Source organism: Schistocerca americana, chromosome 6 (assembly GCF_021461395.2).
Source record: "Schistocerca americana isolate TAMUIC-IGC-003095 chromosome 6, iqSchAmer2.1, whole genome shotgun sequence".
In the NCBI taxonomy this organism is placed as follows: Eukaryota; Metazoa; Arthropoda; class Insecta; order Orthoptera; family Acrididae; genus Schistocerca; species Schistocerca americana.
The window spans coordinates 302587174-302611617 of NC_060124.1; the positions used below are offsets into that span (position 1 = coordinate 302587174).

Below are 24444 nucleotides of genomic sequence, written 5' to 3' on the forward strand. Positions count from 1 at the left end.
AAGTGAAGGCCTAGCAAAATTGCTATTTGTTATTAATACTGAAGACACATATTGTATTTAGATACAATGAATACCACAAAGCTCAGGAAAAATTGGTTGCAATTTATAGTTTCTGAATAAAAACCTTGTTCAGAAACTTCAACAATCTCCACAGTTCAAGCACTAAGAATACTTGCAGAGGAAATACAAGCACTTTCTGTTCCAAATATTTGAAAACAAGAAATATTCATTTATTACATTACGTTTATTTCCAAGTAAATGTAGAATACAGCAGCAATGAAAAATCAGACTTCATCACTACATTCACACACTAGATTTGATAACTGACTATTGAAATGAAGAATGCAGCATAAAGACATGTAGAAGTCAATGCTTTGTGCTATACAGAAGCTACAATTATAGAAAAATAATGCAGCTGTACAGTTCTAAAATCAGTTTTTATGTCATCTATAATCATTTTATATGAGAATCTATGGAACAGAACTACTTATTATAACAGAGTGCAGATATCTCTCTCTCTCTCTCTCTCTCTCTCTTTCTCTCTCTCTCTCTCTCTCTCTCTCTCTCTCTCTCTCTCTACCTCCCTCTCCCTCCCCTCTCCCACTCCGTCCTCTCTACCCATTTCTCCCTCTCTCCTTTTCTCACTCTCCCCTTTTCTCCCTCTCTCCTTTTCTCCCTGTTCCTTTTTCTCCCTCTCGCCTTTGCTCCCTCATCCTCTCCTGCTCTCTTCCCCTCTCCCTCTCCTCACAAAGTTAATAAAAAATAGTGTTTAAATAGAACAGGATCAGCACTTGTTGTATTTGGAGCAGAACTTTGCTTCTAAATAACTGCAAAAATGTAATAATGCTAAATTATTTTGAATAAGACTCCTAAATATTTCTTCAGCAACCAATCTATGCCAAAATTATACCAGTCGAGAAGCAAGTAATATTAATTATTTGTGATGTGAATTGAAAAAAAGTCTTGAAGAAATCTGATCAAAGAACTGAATATATCAATAAATGCTTCTCAGTATATTTATTCCTTAATGAAATTTATTATAAGTCATATATATCTTTTTGAAACTAATAGCTCTGTTCTCAGAATAAGTACAATAAATAACAATAAGCTTTATAAGATTTCAAATCATTTACTTTGGCCCAGATAGGTGCCCGTTATTCAGGTACACACATTTTTATTAGCTTGTCAGCAACTGTAAAACATTTAGCTACCAGTGTTAAGAAAGTAAATGTAAGAGGAGCCTAAAAACATTCATTGGTGACCATTTATTTCCACTCCACTTATGGTCTATTTAGCAGAATCAGTTGATGTACTCAACTATTATCTGTATCATATAATAAGAATATTATGTAATACCTAGTTTCAGTACACTCTCAATGTTTTGGGGAGCCTTACAAATTGTTTTTGTTTTTGATGATACTTCGCTACAACAGCCTTGGAACTGATTTATGCACTTTACTCTCTGTACATTTAAATATTTGTGATAAGCTTTTTAATTACGTGGAACTGAAAGAAAAAAGGTTTAGCTATTCCACGTTTGAGGCCTGTCTCATTTAGAATCTGTTGAAGGAACAGCAAAAATGGTTCAATTATATGTACTAGAAAGCTACAGAAAAGAGAAGGAAGATGAGGGAGAAGTGGCTAGCTGTCAGGGAGAATAAGCAGAAAAGGGATCATATTCTCAATGTCAGAAGGGAGACAAAACAAATCCTGCGAAAATAGAAGAGAATATACCTAACCAGGTTATTACAACAAGTTGAGGAGGAGAGCCACAACAAGAATTCCAATGCATCAAAAACTGGAAACATGGCTTTCAGAGCCCAAACTATTTCATTACAGATAAGAATGGCAACTTGATAAGTGACAAGGAAAGAATTACAGAAAGATGGAGAGAATACTCCTCAGAAGTCTTGAATTGCCCAGATGCAGATGAAATGCTGCCTGGAAACACCACAGAGGAAAGGAAACATGTAGAAGAGAGGGAAGAACCTGAAGAAGATGTGAAGATTTTAGCCAAAAGACTCAGAAACAATGAGGACCCAGGGAAGGACAGAATAACATATGAGTTAATTAAAGATTGAGGTGAGAGCTTGCACTTAAAAGTATATAAACTGACCCAGTTGATATGGAAGGATGAGACATGCCACAAGAATGGAAACTGGCCATAATATGCTTGATATACAAGAAGGGAAGCAAAATGGAATGTGGTAATTACAAAGGCATCAACTTGCTGAATGTAACCTAGAAGGTACTGTCTATCATTGTCCTCAGAAAATTACAACATTTATAGAAGATAGCATACAAAAATACTAAGCTAGTTTTAAACCAAATTGATCAACATTAGGCCACATCTTCATTCTAAGACAATTGTTTGAAAGACAGTGGGAATATGATAAAGATATACATAGTGTGTTCATTGATTTTCAACATGCGTATGACAGCATCTACAGAAATAGCCTGTACAGTTCAACAGCCGGCCGGAGTGGCCGTGCGGTTCTAGGCGCTGCAGTCTGGAGCCGAGCAACCGCTACGGTCACAGTTTCGAATCCTGCCTCAGGCGTGGCTGTGTGTGATGTCCTGAGGTTAGTTAGGTTTAATTAGTTCTGAGTTCTAGGTGACTGATGACCTCAGAAGTAAAGTTGCATAGTGCTCAGAGCCATTTGAACTGTTTGAACAGTTCACCATGTGACTTTGAAATCCCCAAGGAGCTAGTGAGAATAGTGCAAACTTGTATGCAAGGGACAAGGGCAGCAGTGTTTTTCAGAGGGTTCACATCAGAAACTTTCGAGATTGAAAGAGTCTCGCAAGGTACCCCTTAAGTGTGAGTTTGCAAAAGGCTGATGATGTTTGCAGCATTCAACACCCAGCATATTATCTACCATGCAACCCCAATATTGGTATCCAGTGGTGAGCACAGCAAGAGGCTATGGAGCATAGTCAAACTACTTAGTCAATGTGTAACTCACAACAGTGCTGCAGTGGTAGTGGTATTGATACAGAGTAGAGCAATGACAATGATAAGCTAAGCAAACACTGTATTATGTCCACAACAACAGTTGCTGAAGTTGACATTTCATCAGAAAGGAACCCAAGGAATTTCACAGATTGAGAAAGAAGTGGTTGATGAAACATTAGTGTTTCTGCAAAATGAATTAGTGGAACGTGTGGTGTGATATATACTTGACTGTGGGTACATGAGGAGTACATTGATGATGATATGTGCTTAGCAAGTGAAAGTGATATTGAAGCAGACAGGTGTTGAGCCTTGTAGTTCATCATCCTTGCCAGATGGGAAGCCACAGATCCAATCTCCAGTGAAACATAGTAAAGGGCAATCACTGTTCAAAGAACAGGTACTAATTATAATTATGTATGTGGAAGATCATCCACAGCATAGTAAAAAATGAATTATGAACAGATTTTGAATAAGACCACAGCAATAACTCTGTAATCCATAAGAAAAACTTTGGATGTTTCCAAGGGAGGACAAGGTGCCCTTGTGACAAAAACCAGTCTGGTCCTTTGTCTTCACCCCTCCTCCTGCCCCTTCAGCTCTTCTGCCAGAAGGATCCCTTGGCTCTGAAAGCTTGTAAGAGTGAAACCTATTTGTGTGTGTGTTCTCCCGTTGCTGCTTGGTGAGTAGATTATTTATCTATCCATTTACATCATATTGTCAAAAACTGGTGTTTGCATGTTTCAAGGATTCTCGATACAATTTACAGGATGTGCATGAGAGTGAACTACTATGTTACGCACATCAAATAGTGTGCAACATAGATTACAGTGATTTCAAGACAGCAGTGGATGATTGCATTACTTCAAACAGTGCTGTAGAATTGGAAGATGTAAGATACAGAAATTTCAAACAAGGCATCAACTTGTCAGTGCACAGCAAACTGCGGAATTGGCCCAAAAACATGTTTTTCATCTTGAATTATTCCCTCACGGTGGTTTAAATGTGTGTGTAATCAAGGTTTATGAGTTGCTTCAGACAATAAGGGTATTGTTATGGCCTTTTAGATTTCTTCAGCATATTTCACAAATTGTTTTTTTGAAACTTTTGATAAGTGTCACGCTCACTCAAAATGTAATGAATCTTACTTCAATACACCCTTTCCTCCCTCAAACACACACACACACACACACACACACACACACACAGAGAGAGAGAGAGAGAGAGAGAGAAGAGGGGGGGGGGGGGGGGGGAGAGAAATATTAGTGCTGTTTTTGCTTATGCTATATGGATACTCCAATACACAGTCAACTAGTAATGTGCAGAATAAAAACTTCTATGTCTAAATGTTTTTTCTGTCAGGGCAGAAGTTTGTGTAGAGAATGTACACCCTATCGTGCACTGATGAGACAAAATATTATATCACTGCGCTCCAAGAGATTTAATGCCACTTTGGGATGCATTAAGTAAATCATATAAGTGAAGCAAAGAATAAAAAAATGATATGAGCTTCAAATTATGAAGTCCACTGAAATAATTGACCTCACAGGAGGCTGATTGTGATGGTGTGGCACAGAAGAATGAGTATTTCAGAAAGGCGGAAGATGGTTAGCTGTTCATATACTAGTGTCCTGAGTACCTATGGCAAGTGTTGAAGGACAGTGAAACCATGAGAAGGCTACAATATGTTGGACATTCACACCTCATCACTGTATGTGAAGTTCAGAGAATTGGCTGCTCGGTAAAGCAGTATAGACATAATCTGTAGCAGATATGACAACAGAGTACAGTGCTGGAGCAGGAAAAAGCATTTCGGAGCACACTGTTCACACATAGTTGAACACGATGCTCTGGAGCAGACAATCTCTATATTGACTCAACAACATTGTTAATTATGTTTGTAGTGGGCAATGTTTCATTGAGATTGGACGGTGTGTAAATGGAAACTTGTCACCTGATCTGATGAATCATATTTATTGCTACACCAGTGGATGGATGGATCTGGGTATGCCCTCATCCAGGCAAACAGCTGCTCAAGACATGCACCTCACCATGGATGAAGTCCATTCAAGACAGTATTGTGCTGGGAGAGGGGGGGGAGGGGGAGGTGGGGAGGTGGGGACGACACTTACCTGGGTTTCCATAGGACTGTAGTAATAATTGATTACAATACAACAGCTGTGAACTAAGTGGACATTAATTACAGACCATTTGTACCCATTCATGCTTGATGTCTTCCATGATGGTTATGGCATCATCCAGCAGGATAAGTGTGCATGTCACAGTTCCCAGATTGTGCTACAGTGATTTAAGGAGCATGCCAGTGAATTCATGTTGATTTATTAGCCATCAAATGCACCTGAACTAACCTCGTTGGAACATATCTGGGATGCAGACACCATTTCCATGCCCAAAAACCACCAGCTCCTAATTTATGGAGAAGGGGACTTGTGCATAGACATCTGATGCCACAAACCTCTAGAAATGTATCGGGGACTTTTGTAACAGAATAAAGGACTGAGGGACAAAATGTATTTTGTTCTATTTGTTTCTGTGGGTTACAAGGAAAAGCAACAATAAATGGTTTGATTCGGACCAGTGTCTAAATGATAACAGTAAAAATTTCAGTTATTTTATGCTACTGTGTGACAGAATCACAAATAATTTCTCATAACATTGAAAGAGAATTTACAAACAGTAGAGAGAAGAGATCTAATAAGCAACCATCATAGGTAAAGCATTGAGTTTACTTTCCAGTTATTTATAAAACACAGTTTTAAAATGACAGATGTCAGAAAATTTATAAATGGAAGAAAAAGAGATGATTAACCATGTGTGATTAAGATATTGTGTACCAAAAAGTGATGATTTCACTTATTTCAGAGAACTATATATAACCAACAGCTGGATATACACTGCAGAAGACAGTCCTAACCTGTATTGTCATGAAAGGGAAATATCTGCCTCCAGCACATAAGTAAAAACAATAATACATTAGCAAATGAGTTCCCTGGAGCATTATTAAATAGGAAACAAATAAATACAGTTATATTTAGTTGTTATTAGGAATGAATTAGATGAACACAGTATGAAATTATTTTCCAGTTTCAGTTAACTGTTTTAACAATAAAAAATAAAATGGAGAGGGGATGGATGGTAAAAGTCAACTAGAGATCCCTTAGAAATACTCAGGCAGAGACTGCAAGAAATCTTTTAGGAACTTCCATTTCAAGGGTACAATCAGAAAAAAGATTAGAAAAAAATTAGGTCCCTAAAAATTAATACTTCACCTGCCAATATAGCTGATTTAGCATAATAATGGAATAATTGGTGGTTTAGTGATCTGAGCTATTCTAATTTCAAGAAGAATGTTTTAACAATTAAAAATCTATCTAAAGTGATAAATGCACAATGGTCAAGAGTGAGCATATGATTTGTCAACAATTTTTTTTCTGTGGTTAAGTACTGCTGGTTATCAGAGCTAATATAACAAAATGTATGAAAAACAAACAAACACACACACACACTCACACACACACACACACACACACACACACACACACAGGATCAGATGTCATGAGATACAGTGTCAAGGTGAATGGAAGAAAGTGTACAAGCATAAAAATTGACATATGTCATTTTCTTTATTACAGTTTGCTACTCATAATCCATACTGGCATAAAGTCACTTACCAAAATCTGCTGGGTTGTGGTAACTGGGACAGTGGAGGCCGTGAGAAGAGAGAAAAGGAACAAGGCCTTGAACACTTCCTTGATAAATACATTGTCCATCAGTCAGAATGTACAGATGGTCAAACATTTCAAACAGTCTTGCACTCGGTTGGTGAATAGTACAGATGATGGTGCGCCCACCACGTGCCAGTGATTTGAGCAGCGAAAGGCACTGGAAACATGAAGCACTGTCGAGTCCACTGAAACAGAGTTGTGCAATAGTTATTATTCCCGTTAATGTTGTCATTTTTCAAAAGAAGTTATAAAATTGAATTTCATTTGTTCTTTATTACTTTCATAAACATAAATGTAAAATCTGTTCTTAGGCCCTGATAGGCACATCAGTACTGATTTACTGCCATGTCATCCACTGCCAATGGTGTCAGTGGATGCAGTAGGGAGAGATGTGGGGTCATCACATTGCTCTAGTAGCTGTTTCTAGTTTTCGTGACCTTAGTATGATGACTTGCCGTTTTTGATTCACACTAACATAATTGGGAATGGAAGATAATATACAAAAATATAAGTTAATTTTTTATTATGACCATCATATATATTAGAGTCACAGTGCTAATATCAGTGTACTTCTATTTAATCATCTGCTGTAGATATATCTTAAACAACTCTCACATTAATAACTCTTTGGTGGTCTGAAGCTATTTAAGAAAGCTTTATTTGGTCATTAGTGTTGCAGTTGTGCCAGATGCAGCTGTTAATCCTGAAGAACTGAATATAATGTTAAGAAAAATAAAGGGAAATCCACTGATGATTAGATAACTCCAATATAAGTATCACAGAAGCAAAAACAATAAATTGGATTTTGCTCTAGGCAGAATCTTTATAAAACATTTATTGTTTAAGCAAATTTGGGCACAAGTATTGAGCTCTCATTATTAGATATCACCAAATAAAAGTATCAGAGAAGCAAAAACAATTAATTTGATTTTGCTCTAGGCAGAATATTTAAAAAAAAATTATTGCTTAAGCAAATATAGGTTCAAATATTGAGCTTTGATGAAGAAAAATCACTTCTAGAAGTTCATCCTATATTCTACATATACAACATAAATAATAAAAACTGAATACATCTGCTTTTGTTAAAGAAACACAGCAAAAAGCTGCATGTACCTGATACTGGGCAAACATCAACTGCTCCCTTCAACATACATGAAATTCAATAGAACATTTCAGTTTATACATTTCAGTTATACGCAATAATACGTGGAAGGTAAAACATGATCTTAATTGTCCATTAACAGTCACATGAAGTTAATGGTATATAAAAACAGTTCTTATCTAGAAGTAAAACTTCAACAATTTTGTCTATGACAGAGATTCGTAGAAATAATATAAATTCCTAATCGAACAATAAGTTAAATAAGGCAAACAAAACCATTCAGACATCCAAAAACACACTCATATGACAATGGTGAGGCTAATTATTGGTTATTGATTATTGAGAGCAGTTGCTTGTGCTGATGGAGATGGGAAGGAGTAGAGAAGGATGGAGGAAGCAATAGGTTGGCAGTGGGGTAGTGTGAAGTGTGAGGCAAGTCTTCTGACAGATGATTCAGTGACTGCACAAGATGGAAGGAATAGAGTGGGTAGAGCCAATAAAAGGTATAGTGGGAGAGGGGGGAGGGTGGGAAAATGAGGCAGGCTGAGATGAAGAGGCAGACAGGGAGGGGGGAGAGTAAGGGATAAGGGAGAGGGGTGGAAAAGGGGGACAGAGAGGCAAGGAGGGGGGAGAGAGAGAGAGGGAGAGAGAGGGGGACGGAAGGAGGGGGAGAGAGAGAGAGAGAGAGAGAGAATGAATACCCGGGTCATGGGGGAGAAGGAGAAGTGGTGGGGGAAGGCAGTACAGCACGTAATCTGGACAGCAATGGAGTGGTGTGAACAGAAGATGGAAGGTTAAAGGTATGGAAGGACAGTGGGAAACAGGTTAGCAGAGGTCAAGACCAGGGGTTTGTGAGGGTGCAGGGTAAGTTGGACAGGTATTTCCTGCCTGCGTAATTCAGAGACACTTGTGCTGGAAGAGAGTATTAAAATGGCACGTAGAATAAAGCAGCTGTTGAGGTCATTTGCATTGTGGGGCACAGCATATTCAGCAACTAGATGGTCAGGTTTTTGGTTTTCCACAGTTCGGCAGTTGCCATTCATGCGAGCAGACAGGTGGTTACTTATTGTACACACAGAGAATGCTGTGCAGTAATTACAGCATAGTGTATATACAAAATGGCTGCTTTCACACATGGCCCTGCCTTTTGTTGAGTAGGAAATGCCGGGAGCTGATATATGGAATGGTTCTTGTGCCCAGACCAACCACAATGGAATTATCATGGAGTACAGGATTGGGTTAGGGACAGTATGTTGAGAGGATGGCTGAACAATACTTTGTGTGATGTGGGTAGGACATCCTTCACCTCAGGGAGAAAGGAGGTCAAAGCTGTAGTGAAGGATGTGGTTGAACTTTTCAAGGCCATAGTGATACTGCATCATCAGAGGAATGCTGCTGAGTGGCTGCTTAACAGATTTACTGTTGTCAGAGGTGGAGATGGCACAGGAGATCTTTTTATGGATGAGATGGACAGGATATTGTGTGTCAGTCAAGGCTTTGGCAAGATTGTCAGTATATTTTGGCAACTCTTGCTTTCCATAACAGATGTCACATTCACCATTGGAAAGGCTGTAAGGAAGAGACTTTTCAATGTGGAATGAGTGACAGCCTCCTCACATCCCTCAGCTCAGTAACTAATTTTAGTAATTGATAATCGATAATCAGTCTTGCCATGGGAGTGTGTATTTGGCTGGTTGTGTGTCTGAACATGTGTACTTTTGCTACAGAGTATGAGCCAAGACGTGGAAAGCTTGTGTAAATACTGTTTTCTGTTTCATGTGTCTATGTACCACACATCAATCCACTGTAGGTGAGTGGTTGCATCTCCCTTATTTTATGTAGAAATAGAAAATAGTTGGAAACAGAAGTGTGATTTCATGTTGCCCCTTCCCCTTTTCCTAAACAGCTTAAAGCTGAAATTTTTAAGTTAAAAATGCACATATCTTCTAAAGTCCATTAACCTAGTGCTCAAGCAGAATCCAAGCTTGGCTCAGCTACACAACTAGGGAGCCTGCACACTAACTTTGCACTTCACGGGCAGGTAAAAATATTTTTAGGCTTACTGTACTATGTACATATAAAACAGTAACTAATTATTCTATCTTCACTTATGAATGCTACCTTCACGTATGATTGGAAGTGTCTGTACCTGGTAGGTTCATCAAAAAACATCACTGGTGGGTTATTGACAAGTTCAAGGGCAATAGACAACCTCTTGCGTTGGCCTCCTGAGAGATTAGCTGTCCTAGTATTACTGCATTCCACCAGGCCCAACATCTCAAGGATTTCTTCCACCTGTAACATGTAAAGTCAATAAATTTCATGTTTATAGCACTTGCAATTTTCCAGATTACTGCCCTCTGCTTGCAGTAACAACTGAACAAGGCAATGCTGTATTGCCATACGACTACACTAAAAGATGAATTTAGTTAGGAAATGTTTCTGAAGAAAATGTTTATGTTGGTAATTATATATAGCATTACTTTAATGGAACTGATTGCTGATAATAAAAATTGGCTGTACATGAACTGTAAGACAGAGATTTACATTGCAAGGCACAGAAATATTTGTCACCTAGAGCTTGTATCCTTAGCTTTCCACAGGCATAGAGAAAAGTACCAAGTATCTATGCAGAATAAATTAAAAGAATAACTTACTGTCTATCCTTATGCTAACTACGTTGTTTGGGATCGCAAATCCAGATTACTAGTAGAACACTTAATAGTGGAATGAGTGAAATTCTCACTCTGCAGCAGAATGTGCGCTGATATGAAACTTCCTGATAGATTAAAACTGTGTGCGGACCGAGACTCGAACTTGGGACCTTTGCCTTTTGCGTGCACTTGCCTGTGAAAGGCAAAGGTCCTAAGTTCAAGTCTCAGTCTGGCACACAGTTTTAATCTGCCAGGAAGTTTCACTTAATAGTGGGAAAGTCACTCAGATCCCAGGATGATGGGATATAAAGATCTTAGTCTTCTTTTGTTCTGACAATAGATGGGTCCCTCTCATCCTAGGGTCTGAGTGACCTGCCCTCCCAATTAACTTTCCCCACTCTGTTCCCTTCTCCTCTGAAGGAAGTACTTTTTATACCTTAAGCTAGAACATGGTTGTTAATTTTTATACACAATGTGTTAACTGTAAGTTGGCCTTTTGCCAGAAAGGGTGGGGGGGGGGGGGGGGAGGTGCTTGTAATGGAGGAGGCAAGCTCAGCCTCCAAACAGACCATCACAGGGGAGGGGGGGAGGGAGGATGTGTGGGGGGAGGGTGTTGGGAAATAACCCACACACAGACAGGCATCTTAATCTGTTGTTCATGCTTCTGTGTGAGCATGGAGGTAAAGATCATTCAAAAGTTGTTTGAAATCAAAAATGACTGTCTTATGCACTAACATGTTTAATAAAGATCTCAACTGCAGCAATAACATTTGAAAATTACATGATCAAATAGTAACAAGAATTTATTAATTTCATGGCCTTCATATATCAGATTTTCTATTTTTTTGTCTAGTTGGTATATGCGTTCCTCACATGTCTTTGAATTTTCCACTGTTTTGAGTATTTAGTTTATTGTTGACAGTTGAAAAGGTTATACATGTTTTTGACTGCTTAGCAAATTTTTACTTTCAAAAAAGATGGACAAAGAGTGTGCATTAAACATTGTTTGAAAAATGGAATAAAGTGCAGCACCACATTTGAAATGTTGACCATGGATGTTGCATATTTATGAGTGGCACAATCATTTCAAAGAGGTTTAAGAAGATGTTGAACATGACAACTGCCTTTGATGCCCTATCACATCAATTACTGTTGACAAAATGGAAGAAGTAAAGAAAATGGCTCTGGAAAATTGCACACCATCAGAGAGGTTGCTGATGATGTTGGAATATTGTTTGACTCAGACCAAGCTCTTCTTTCAGATGTTTTGGGCATGAAACCTGTAGCAAAGCTTGTTCTGAGACTGTTGAATTTCGACCAAAAATCACATCACATAGGCACTGCTGAGGAATTGCTGAATGTAGTCGAAAACAGTCCAGAACTTCTAAGGTATGTTATAACAGGTGACAAAACATGGCTTACAGTTAACACATTGTGTGCCTGTTAGCATTACAGATATTTCACCTTCTGGAGTAAGAACTGCCCAATGATTCTGTCTTATAATTTTGTAGCTTTTCTCAACAGATTTTCCATTTTCAGATAATGTACTTAATAATGCTCATCATTATAGACTGTCACTCCTGTAGATCTAGATAATTGTCATCCTTTGGCAGTTATCTATACACTCACGTGAATCAAGCAATTTTAGATTAACAACTGATTAATAGAGCCATAAAGGTAGCGGTTTTCTTAAAGTAGCTGCTTGTCTGCTAATTCTACAAGAAATTTGTTTACATCATAATTAAGTACAGGCAGAGTGAAACAGATTAACATTAATGTATATAATAGCAAATATAGTAATGCAGATAAAAAAAATAAGGGCATACTCTGCAGAACTGCTGAAGAAAGGAACATACAGAAAACACTGACAAGAAAAAAGGAAATGATTATAAACATGTGATAAATCATCAGGGAATAACTTCCATGGTAATAGAAGTAGCTGTGGAGAGTAAAAACTATAGGGGAAATGGAGACTGAAATACCTCCAACAAATAATTGAGCACATAGGGTGCAAGTGCTACTCTGAGATGAAGGTATTGGCAGAGCTGATGGACCACATCAAGCCAGTCAGAGAACTGTTGACTTATAAATAAAATAGATATAGCCAGAAGAAGCCATTTATGATAGTTATCTTAAGACTGTTACCAGATGTGCCACCTATTGCTACAATTATCCCTTATATGGTACCTGTGTTATGTTCTTCCCTGAAAGACAGAACCATGTTTCAATCCTTCTTACTTTCATAGTTGTCCTTATAGACCTATGCTCTCAAAACACCCTAGTACTATCTATGTGTCTCCTCACAAACAAGAAAATAATTCATAGGCATTTAGATTATCGACACAATCAATCATTTTCCTGTTGCCTTCTAAACCTATTCATGCTTAAGAAATATGATGGGTGGTTATAATTAAAGTGCAGCCACTGACAGAGGTCCACTGCCAGCTGTTATTATCATATGGCAACAAAATATGGTAGATATTCTACAGCATTAATGCAAAAACAATTCTCACTGGAAGAAAAATAGTTCCAATTTTGGCCACCAGGAGAAAATCTGAACTGCGAATGCAAGAAAAATGCATAGAAATGTTTCCATATGTAATGGATTTGGAATGGGTCATTGGCAGAAAAGTTCAAATAAATGAGAAAGGCATAATGTTGATTTTATTATTAACTGCTGCTTACACAGTTTGTTCAATATGAGCACTGAAAATATCAACAATATGCTGCATCTGTAAAATAATGTGATCAACAGTTGCTTGTAGCAGTCCCAGTGGAACCTGACCAGTTTGTTCCTATACATGCCCATTCAGGTCAGTCTGAGACCAAACATGTCCCTTGTAAATCCGTTCTTTTAGATATCTCCAGACCCAAAAGTCACACAGATTCAGATCATGTGATCATGCATCTGGAAAACCTCTGGAGATAACACATTTGTCGAAGGTTGTATGAAGCAAATCACACTGGGCGAGCATTATGGGGTGTTCTCCATCTTGCATGAACACAATGGTTTCCACACAGTTGAACTCTTCCAAAGCAGAAACCACATGCTTTATGAGGATAACATTCAGACCACATGGTACACCTGATAGGCCACATCTGTGTGTGTTGTCGTCAAAGAAAAACAGACCGCAAATAAAGATGCTTGTGAATCTACACCACACACTCACATATGATGTGTGCAATGGCTCTTTGTGCACAACATACAGTTTAACAGTATCCCAAATTCAGCAGTTCTGCATATTCACTGCACCCTATAGTGTAAAATGTGCCTCATCGCTCCATAGAATATTGGTCGGCCACAAGTCATGCTGAGCAAATTCAGAACTTTGCTGTGAACCACGAGGTTTCAGTTGCTGCATCATCTGGATGTTTTACAGGTACCAGTACAGAACAGACTGTAAAACTTTACATGCTGTTGACCATAGGATGGACAATTCTTGTGACACTGCATGAACACTAGCACTATTTGGGGCATGTGTTGCATGGTCAGTCGCAGCAACCTTGTCAACAACTTCCAATGGTACAGGATGCCTTCCTCTTCCATGTGCCACACCAAGCTCACCCATGTTTTTGAATTTCAGTGTCATCTTCTTTAAACTATTTAATGACATCAGGCCTCACCTCAGACCTTTCAGTTGGTGATATTCTCTCAGTGCAGCACTGTAATTGGTGCCATCATCATAAAATAGTTTCTCTAACAGTGCAAATCTCTCTTCTCTTTAGCTATAGCATGAACTCACATTATGGCTTGTTTAATGGCAACATGGTTGTCATACCAACATAAAAACAGTGTACAACACCGGATTTGCACCTTGTGGCCACAACTGGAACTAATTTTGTGCCAGCATATATTAGTTTCACATTAACACATTAGCATCTCTACCAAGTTTCACTGCCATAGGATAATTGTAGCCCACATTGGCCCTCCCTGGGTAGCTGCACTTTAATTGTAACTACGTGGTATATTCATGGCTACTATTTCCTAACTGAAGTTTGTTGCATATGAAGTTATGGTTTTGAAGTGGAACTTTATCAAAGTAGGCCCCATTTAATATGATTCATTTGTCTGAATCATATAACAATATATAAATCTGTTTCCACATAAACATTATGTTTGTATTGGAGAAACTCCTCAGGGACATTCTTACACATTTCACTCAAACATACACTGCCAGCATGCACTTTTTCTCAACAAACAACCACTGAATAGAAAACTAAAAATATCAAATTTCTGCAAATCCATATTGTGAATACAGCTGTATTTAGTGTTTAAAGATGGTTGTGTGTACATGATTTATTCCAAAGACTTAAAAACTCTCCTTCAAAATGAAGTTTGTGGAACATGGTGAATAAATGAATAAATCGGTCATTGTGGAAAGAAAGTTATCTGTATATCACTGACATTTACAAAAAATGAAACTTCTGTGCAGGGAGAATATAGGAGGCCACTTTTTGAATTGAATGTATCTTTTGGTGTTGAGTAGTAACATGTAGAACTCAGTTGCTTGATTTCTTGTGTATGAAAGAAAATTTTATATTAATGTAAACTCCTTATTCATAATGGCATCACTTACAAGTATGCAAGTGCTACACTCCAGTAGAGCTCATTCCTGTTACTATTGGCTTTTCATATATGTTCACAAATTTAACTTCTCAGGCTACAGTATGACAAGAAATTTCCTTAAATATTGTTCATGGATATTGTTAGATCCAAATATCCCACTGATGTTCCTGGCTATATGTTTTATATTTTTGTCAACTTTAAATTCATGATATAAGATTTTAAAATCATGTAAAACTCATAATGTGGAAAATAAACACTGGTGCATCAGCACAATTCTAAGGAAATGATGCTTCTGTACAAGAGGATTCATTTGTGAGACATTCTTGTGACATACATGTTTAGATGTTTATTAAGTAAGATAAATGGCACAAAGAAGAGCCTTATCATTCATGACATCTTCATTTGGTTAACAAGGAGAAATTCTGACATGTTTAAAGGACACCACAGGGAGACTGTGAAAGTAAGACATAATGTTACCCGTTCATACCATTTTGTAAATCCTGAGACTTTCTTCATACTGATCTAAGACTATATTACTCCTGTCAACTTATCCTCCAAAATAAAAATGGAGCTCAGTAACCACAATGATCGAATTCCAGGACTTACAATATACATGACAATAAAAAAGTTGTTTCTTCTACTAATTCATTAATTTTTTGTGTCCCATGGATCTCATCAAGAATGAGAAACTTTAGGGATATGCAAAGATCCAAGTTTACATTAACCAAAGAGAAGAAATATTTATAATTTGTAAATATTATTGACAATAAACTACCACTATACTTTGTGATGTTGTTGGTGTTTACCACAAATAAATGCAGCCTGTTTTGGGGGAAAAACTGTTTTTTACTCAGTTTTATTAAATGGTTACTGTTTATCATCTACTTATGGCTTAAAATTTGCGTCAATAATCAAATAAAAATAGTTATCTATATCTGTCACAACACAGCCTTAATGGTATAGCTCACATACAAGTTTCAAGGGATAAATGAAAGCAATGTAAGAGATTGAGAAATATTACAAGACAATGGCTTGTGAAGTATCAGATTAGCTATAAATGTAAGACCTCTGAATATATTCTTACTTTTGTTAAACTTGTTTCCTTTAGTTTGTTACAATAATTATAGTGCACCACTTTATTTATTTTGTTTTTATTTTTCTAATGACATACCACAACTTTCTTAGCACTGCGTGAAACATCCTTTCCCAATTTGAGGTTTGCAGAGATGTTCATGGCCTCCATGACTGTCAGATGTGGCAGCAACTGGTCATCCTGCATTATGTAGCACGACATTTTCCTGAAACGCCGCAGCTGCCTTTCTTTCCCATTAATCCTCACTGAGCCTGTCAAGTGGGATGTCCTGTGAAGAGAACAACAGAAACAAAATGAATGATATGTCTATGATAAGAAACTAATGGTAAATTTCATTTTGAATTGTAAATTTAATTCAATGATTGAACACTAGTGCATATGTTTGGGAAGATGCACAAGAGAATGGATCAAATTGAGTTTCCAGTTTTACATGAAACTTCTAGGAACATTTTTAAGCTTATATAAAATAAAATATTGGTTATGTGAACTTCCTATCTTACAAAAAAGACCTGCATTTTATAATCATAATTAGGGCCTACTAGTATTGAGCAAATTTACTAACTTATTCCATAATGTATTTTTGATCAAGTGATATCTGAGCCTACCAAAAGTTTACAGAAAAGTAGTGACTGATTAATGTAATTATACCCAATATCAGAAAGATGATGTGCATAAAAAGTAAGGAAAAGGAAAAATGTGTTTTACTGAAACTCAAAATCAGAGATTCCAAAATATGAGGCAGTCTGATAACATATTTCCCAATTTGTATCATGTTTGATTAGTAATCTAAGAGTGTACAGGTTTTAGTTGTACCATCAGGGCATTTTTTTCATTATTTTTGAAAATGATACAGGAGATCCAAAACTGAGTATGAAATCATTCCACACACTTATGGTGTGTGTGTGTGGTTTGAGGTTTTTGGGCACTAAACAGCATGGTCATCAGCGTCCAAACGCATAGAAACAGGAACACATGCGGTGAAGGGACGAAGATGGACAGTGAACAAGGAGAACGTCTAAAAGATGCAGACCTGACGCAGTTCCAAATCCTCATGTACAGAGGCAAAACAAGAGGAGAAGAAACACACTAAAAAAGGAAAGGAAACACAAGGAAAAGAGAACAGAAATCAAAGTGAAACAAGTAGGTAATTGTGACTGGTGGACCTCTTACCTAAAACCTGGGTGTGCCAGTCACCCAGCAGCACATTAAAATCCTCTCCCTAAAATCCGAGGCAACAAATTGGACAGGACACAAAACCGTAAGACCTTAACCACAGTCGCCGTGTCATCTTGCAAAATAGAGGGCAAATCCGGTGGCAAGGAAACCACCACCCTCTGGTCAGAGAATAAAAGACAGTCACATAAAATGAGGCGGACCGTAATCTGGATGCCACAAGAACTGCAGATTGGGGGTCCTCCCGCCGGAGTAAAAAACCATGCATTAAGGGACTGTGCCCGATTCGGAGGCGAGTGAAGAGAACCTCATCCCGCCTGCATGACTGGTAGGACGTACCTCATAGCCGTGTGGTGGCCTTGACCAGACGCAGCTTATTTTCACCAACTGCCAGCCACTCCTCTTCCCATTGACGCATAACACGAAAACGCAAAAGGGTGGTAACAGCATGGAGGGGGACGGCACATTCAACAATGTGAGGGAGGGAAAATGTATCTTTGGCAGCCACATCCACCAGTTCGTCTCCCCTAATACCCACATGCCCCGGCACCCAGCAAAACGAAACCTCCTTCCCCTGCCGTTGCAGGTGGAGTAGGGCATCATGGATGTTCTGGACGACCGCATCCGCTGGGTACAAGTGTTGCATGGTCTGAAGGGCACTCAGGGAGTCAGAACAGATGAGAAACTTAAGACTGGGAACACTTATTGAACATGGCAGCCTTGTCACCTGTAGTGAATGTGTTATTGAGAAATTCTTGACCTTTAAAAAACAAAATGACAACATGGAATGCTCAAAGTAATAGTACAAATAACAGTGTCATACTTGCGTAATGATGTAATGCCACTTTGTCTCAGACACAAGAGAAGTGTCTTTAATAGGAGAAAATGAGGCAGGTCTGACACATACACACACAATACAGAAAATATAACTTAATCTCAAACTTCTGAGTTTTAAATAACTGCTTTTCCAGGGAAAGAAAAATTTTGTGTCACGGTTAATTGATGAAAAAAAAAAATGCTTCCAACTGTTTTCCTTCACTTAGTGCCTCATTAGCCACACATTTTGAAGCAACTTTTTCTTATTTAGTATCTGTGAATGCTGTTCTTTTTTTTTTCCTGTTCCTTATCTATCTCTTTTTTTCTAATAAAAAAATATGGTTCAAATGACTCTGAGCACTATGGGACTTAACAGCTGAGGTCACCAGTCCCCTAGAACTTAGAACTACTTAAACCTAACTAACCTAAGGGCATCACACACATCCATGCCCAAGGCAGAATTCGAACCTGTGACCGTAGCGGTCGCGCGGTTCCAGACTTCAGTGCCTAGAACCACTCGGCCACCCAGGCTGGCTTCTAATCAAAAACTAATTAAAAGTTCTGAATGTTAGAACATGAACTGTGGGGTGTAGTAGTAACTATTAATGCAATTGAAATGCATACATAAAACATAGAATAACTAGGAGCAACATGCTTAATGATAATAGACAAGCTTTTCACATGGGAAAAATTACTTTCTTATTTCTGTAGAATGCTCAGGGTAAAAGGTAGGCACATTGTTGGTGAATGATATATAGCAGACCTAAGGTGACTCAGAAATATGTTACTTACTTGTAGCCTGCAAGGCTGTTCATAAGTGTACTCTTGCCTGCCCCTGAAGGCCCCATGATGGCTGTCAGTTCACCAGAGCGGAACTTGCCATTAACACACTTCAGAATTGTGTTGTACCCTGGAAACAAAGGTTCCATAACAATGAAGCTTCTCTGCAGTAGGCAGAATAATGAAGCTAAAGCAGAAGTGACAACTTTAATTTATGGCTTTAGCATGTCTTTCATTTCTTTTTCTGAAGCTATCCTTCGTACAATCATATAAAATCAATACAACAATTTTTTATGGGGAAAAAGACACTTGCTTTACGAATTGTTTATTTTTACATTCTTGTTCTTGGGTGTTATTAGTCTGTTGTGTAGCAATACTTGCCAAGGTGTTGTTGTCCACACAAACTATAAAGAATTTTTAAAAAATTAATTGTCAATACTAAATGTACAGGATAGTTCACTCATAATCAAAGGATGCTAAAATAACTAATTAGCATATGGATCTACAGTGGGGTCAAATTTAACAAAATTTTAACTGTTAATCAACTAGATTTTGCAGTAACATAAAATGGAGAGTAGCTGATGTTTGTATGTTCATTCAGTAGTTGTTCAGGAGCATTCTGCCAGGATCACATATCTCCAGTATTTCAAGCAGTGGTAGTTTCTGCTTATTGTGTATATAGTACAGTATTTCTGTACCTGCTGCATAACTATATATGGTCTTCAGACAGTGCTGAACAAATGTGGAACCTGTTTTCTGCAGGTTCTGAGGAGTTCTCCAAGCATGGAGCACACTGATATACCGTTTTTTCATGTCGTCCTCAAGCAGTTCACTAACAGTGCGAGTAGCAGGCCGTCCAAGGGAGAGGGCCAGATCGGGGCGGAAGCACCTCCATGCACTCACACCGCTGTCAGACTACGTCCGCATTCTGTTCTGTGCTCATGTAAAAGCAGGGCCTGGACAGGGTTTAGTCTCTTAATTGATTTCAGAATAAGAAAACAAACTACACACAATACAAATCAAAGCGAAGTTCACAGACATATCAGCAAGGGCCCCAGCTACAGAAAGGAAAATTTCATTCTTTTATGGACAAATTCGAAGTTGTTTTTTGCCAAAATCGACGTTATTTTTTGCCAAATTCGCTGTTTTTTGCCAAATTCTGTCGTTATTTTCCAAATTCTTTGTTTTTATGGCAAATTCCTTGTATTTTTGCCAAATTTGGTGTTATTTTTTCCCAAATTCTGCGTTACTTTTTGCCAAATCTGGTGTTATTCCTTTTCCAAATGCAGTGTAACTTTTTTGCTAACTTATGTGTCCTTTTTTTGCCATATTGAGTGTACTGTTTTTGCCAAATCCTGGGAGTCCAGTTTGGGTACTTTCCTCTACTAACGAAGGTCACTAGATCGTGGGCCGATCGAAGGCTCAAGACCCGAAATCTAAAGAGTTGTTACTGCTCGAGCAATTCGAGTCATGCTCAAGCAGTACACTAACCTCCGATCTCTACCGATATCTTACGCAACGACAAATCAGGGACACCCTCTACCTAAAACTGGCACATTTAAGTGTCTGCATAATAAATACCAAAGGAAAACAAGAAATGCAGTGAGTAGGGTGCGGCAGTTACCTCTCTTGCGGCCCTCGGGCACGGAGTAGGAGAGGTTGGTGAACTCGATGTCGACGGGCGGCCGGCTGGGCAGGTGACTGAGCACCATGGGCCGGCGTCCGTTGGCGGCGTCTGGTGGCGGCGGGGGCGCGCCCTCCTTGTTGGGCACCTTCTTGGCCAGCACGCCGGGGGCCGCGCTGGGGCACGCGCCTCCGCCCCCGCACGCGCCCGCCCCCAGCATGTGCTGCAGCGGCGAGTCCAGCGACGGCGCCGAACCGCCCCGGCTGCCGACAAAAGCACCGTCTCTGTAGCAAACACTTTTCATTTAAGGGAAACGCTCGATAATGAGCTGAAACTTATGGCAACACTGAACGTCACCTGCTGGCACAGTATGCAGGTGACGCAGTTAGCAAAGTACATAAAGTGTCCCTAAAAGAATGTCCCAGTCATGGTATTACAATGCCCTGACGAGTCATAGGACAGCGATATGCACGTGTACAAATGGCGGTAGTCTCGCTTACACAGGATATAAAAGGGCGGTGCCTTGGCGGAGCTGTCATATCTACCGGATGATCAAAAAGTCAGTATAAATTTGAAAACTTAATAAACCACGGAATAATGTAGATAGAGAGGTAAAAATTGACGCACATGCTTGGAATGACATGGGGTTTTATTAGACCCAAAAAAAAACAAAAAAACAAAGTATTGTTAGACGCGTGAAATATCTCTTGTGCGCGTCGTTTCATTAGAACAAAAAAAAAAAAAAAAAAAGATTAACGAAATGTCCGACAGATGGCGCTGGGCAGCAAAATGTCAGTGACTGCGCATGACAATCGTGTATAAAAGGAGCTGTAATGAGAGAGAGAATCAGATGCACCAGCAGTCGCAGCATGTTGACGTTACCTGAAAAGGCGCTTTTAGTGAAGCTGTATTATCAGACTGGGGAATGTGCTAGTTCAGCGTTACGATCCTATCGCCATAGGAAGGGGATGCGAACGGGTAAAGGTCCGTTGGCAAATGAAGCTGTGGCGAGAATAATTTCGAAGTTCGAAGCCTCGGGTTGTTTAGACGATAGACCCCGTAGTGGCCGACCGAGGGCTCCACCCCATATTGCTAGACGCGTGAAAGATTTCTTGCGCGCGTCGTTTGGTGATGATCGTGTGCTCAGCCGCCACTTTCGTCATGCTTGGCCTCCCAGGTCCTCAGTCCGTGCGATTATTGGCTTTGGGGTTACCTGAAGTCGCAAGTGTATCGTGATCGGCCGAAATCTCTAGGGATGTTGAAGGGCAACACCCGACGCCAATAACTCATCATAACTCCGGACATGCTTTACAGTGCTGTTCACAACATTATTCCTGGACTACAGCTATTGTTGAGGAATGATGGTGGAGATATTGAGCATTTCCTGTAAAGAACATCATCTTTGCTTTGTCTTACTTTGTTATGCTAATTATTGCTATTGTGATCAGATGAAGCGCCATCTGTCAGACATTTTTTGAGCTTTTGTATTTTTTTGGTTCTAATAAAACCCCATGTCGGTCCAAGTATGTGTGACAGTTTGTACCTCTCTATCTACATTATTCCGTGATTTATTCAGTTTTCAAATTTATACTGTCTTTTTGATCACCCGGTACTTAGATGATTCATGTGAAAAGATTTCAGACGTGATTGTGGCCACACGAAGGGAATTAACAGATTTTAAGACATCCCATTTCGGAAATCGTCGAAGAATTCGACATTCCGCGAGCCACAGCGTCAACAGTGTGCTGAGAATACAAAATTTCAGGCATTGCCACGGACAACGAAGTGTCGGACGAGCTTTCCTCAACGAGAGCAGCGCAACACTGCGCCAAACAACCCAGAAATCAATGTGGGACGTACGGCGAACGTATCCGTTGGGACAGTGCGACGAAATCTGGCGTTAATGGGCTATGGCAGCGAGTGCCTTTGCTAACTCCACGACATCGCCTGCAGCACCTTCCCTGGGCTCGTGCCGATATCGGTTGGAGCCTAGATGACTGGAAAACCGTGGCCTGGTCAGATGAGTCTCGATTTCAGTTTGGTAAGAACTGATGGTGGGTTTCGAGTGTGGCGCAGACCCCACGAAGCCATGGACTCAGGTTGTCAACAAAGCACTGTGGTTCCATAATGGTGTTGGCCTGTTTACATGGAATGGACTGGGTCCTCCGGTTATGTTCGGTTCCTTGGAGACCATTTGCAGCCTCTCATAAACTTCGTGACCCCAAATAACGATGGAATTTTTATGGATAACAACGCGCCATGTTACCGGGCTACAATTGTTCGCGATTGGTTCGAAGAACATTCTGGACAATTCGAACGAATGATTTGGCCACCTAGATCACCCAACATGAATCCCTTCCACCATTTACGGGACTTAATAGAGGAGGTCAGTTCGCGCACAAAATCCTCCACCGGCAACACTTACGCTGTTATGGGCGACTATAGAGGCAGCACAGCTCAATATTTCCACAGGGGACTAGCAACGATTTGTTCAGTCCCTGCCACATCGATTTGCTGCACTACACCGGGAAAAGGAGATGCGACACGGTACGGAGATATATCCCACGACTTTTGTCCCTCTGTGTATTATCAACTGTAAGAGTTGTTGAGTGTTGAGTGTTGGTTCAAGGTTACAATTATAGAGCAACCCAAATACCTATAGATAAATGACCCAATAGATAAAGTCAGGAGTTCCATGATCCTTTTCGTGGATGATGCTGTTGTACACAGAGAAATCGTGTCGCTAGAAAATCCAAACGAAATGCAGGACCCCCTGCAGAGGATCGCCTTTCGGTGCGGGTAGTGGCAACTGATGCTCAACAAAAACAAATGTGACTTATTGAGAATCCACACACAAAAAGATTGTTACTGTTTGATTACAAAACTGTAGAAGAATCAGTGGAAGCAGTTACTTTCATAAAATATCTAGGAGTATGCGTACAGAGCTATTTGAACCGGAACGACCACATAAACTTCATCACGAGTAAGGCAGATACCAGACTGAGATTGATTGGAACGAACCTCAGGAATTGTAGTACACCAGCATAGGAATTAGCTTACAAAACACTCGCTCGACCAATACTTGAATATTGCTCTGCAATATGGGATCCGTATCAGACGGGAATGATAGAGGAAACAGAAAAGATCCAAAGAAGGGCAGCACACATTCATTTAGTACGCGCGAAAGCGTCGCGGAGATGCTCAGCCAACTCTAGTGGCAGACGCTGCAAGAGAGGCGTTCTGCATCACGTTATCATCTGTTAAATTCCCAAGAGCATACATTCCTAGAAGAGACAATCAGTTTATTGCTTCCTCCTGCGTATATCTCGCGAAAAGACAATGAACATAAAATTAGAGAGAATCAACCCCACGGCAATCGTTCTTTCCATGAGCCACACGCGAGTCGAAAAGAAAAAGGAAGAAGTGACATTGGTAAAAGCATCCTGCGTCACACACCGTAAGCTGGTTTTCGGAATATGGCTGTAGATGTAAACAAAACTGATCCACAAAACTGCATTTGAATATTCTTGACATCGATATGTTGTAATATTTTAGAACATTTCGTATTTTGAGCTAAAACATTGTGTGGTAGGCCGAGCGATTCTAGACGCTAAAGTCCGGAACCGCGCTTCTGCTACGGTCGCAGGTTCGAATCCTGCCTTGGGCATGGATGTGTGTGATGTCCTTAGATTGGTTATGTTTAAGTAATTCTAAGTCTAGAAGACTGACGACCTCAGATGTTAAGTCCCATAGTGCTTGGAGCCATTTGAATAGTGTGGTGTTTCGAACAGAATGCCCTCCCTCGTACCAATCAGCAAGGGTTTCGAAAACAAAGATCAAGTGAAACCCAAATCGCACTTTTCTCACATGACATCTTGAAAGCCATGGATCAAGACAGTCGGGTCGATGTAGTATTCGTCCATTACCGAAAAGCAT

At 39.5% G+C, this 24444-nt stretch overlaps 1 protein-coding gene across 2 annotated transcripts in view; it reads right to left on the reverse strand.

Moving 5' to 3' along the window:
- LOC124619401 (ATP-binding cassette sub-family G member 4-like) overlaps nt 1–24444 on the reverse strand; it is a 448704-nt gene that overhangs the window by 15739 nt on the left and 408521 nt on the right. For both annotated transcript variants that reach the window (XM_047145757.1, XM_047145756.1), the window contains 5 exons: nt 20509–20771; nt 18897–19014; nt 16194–16383; nt 9951–10096; nt 6646–6884 (listed from right to left, as the gene is read on the reverse strand). In XM_047145757.1, coding sequence (XP_047001713.1) covers nt 6646–6884; nt 9951–10096; nt 16194–16383; nt 18897–19014; nt 20509–20771 — 956 coding nt within the window. The remainder of the gene's footprint in view (nt 1–6645; nt 6885–9950; nt 10097–16193; nt 16384–18896; nt 19015–20508; nt 20772–24444) is intronic.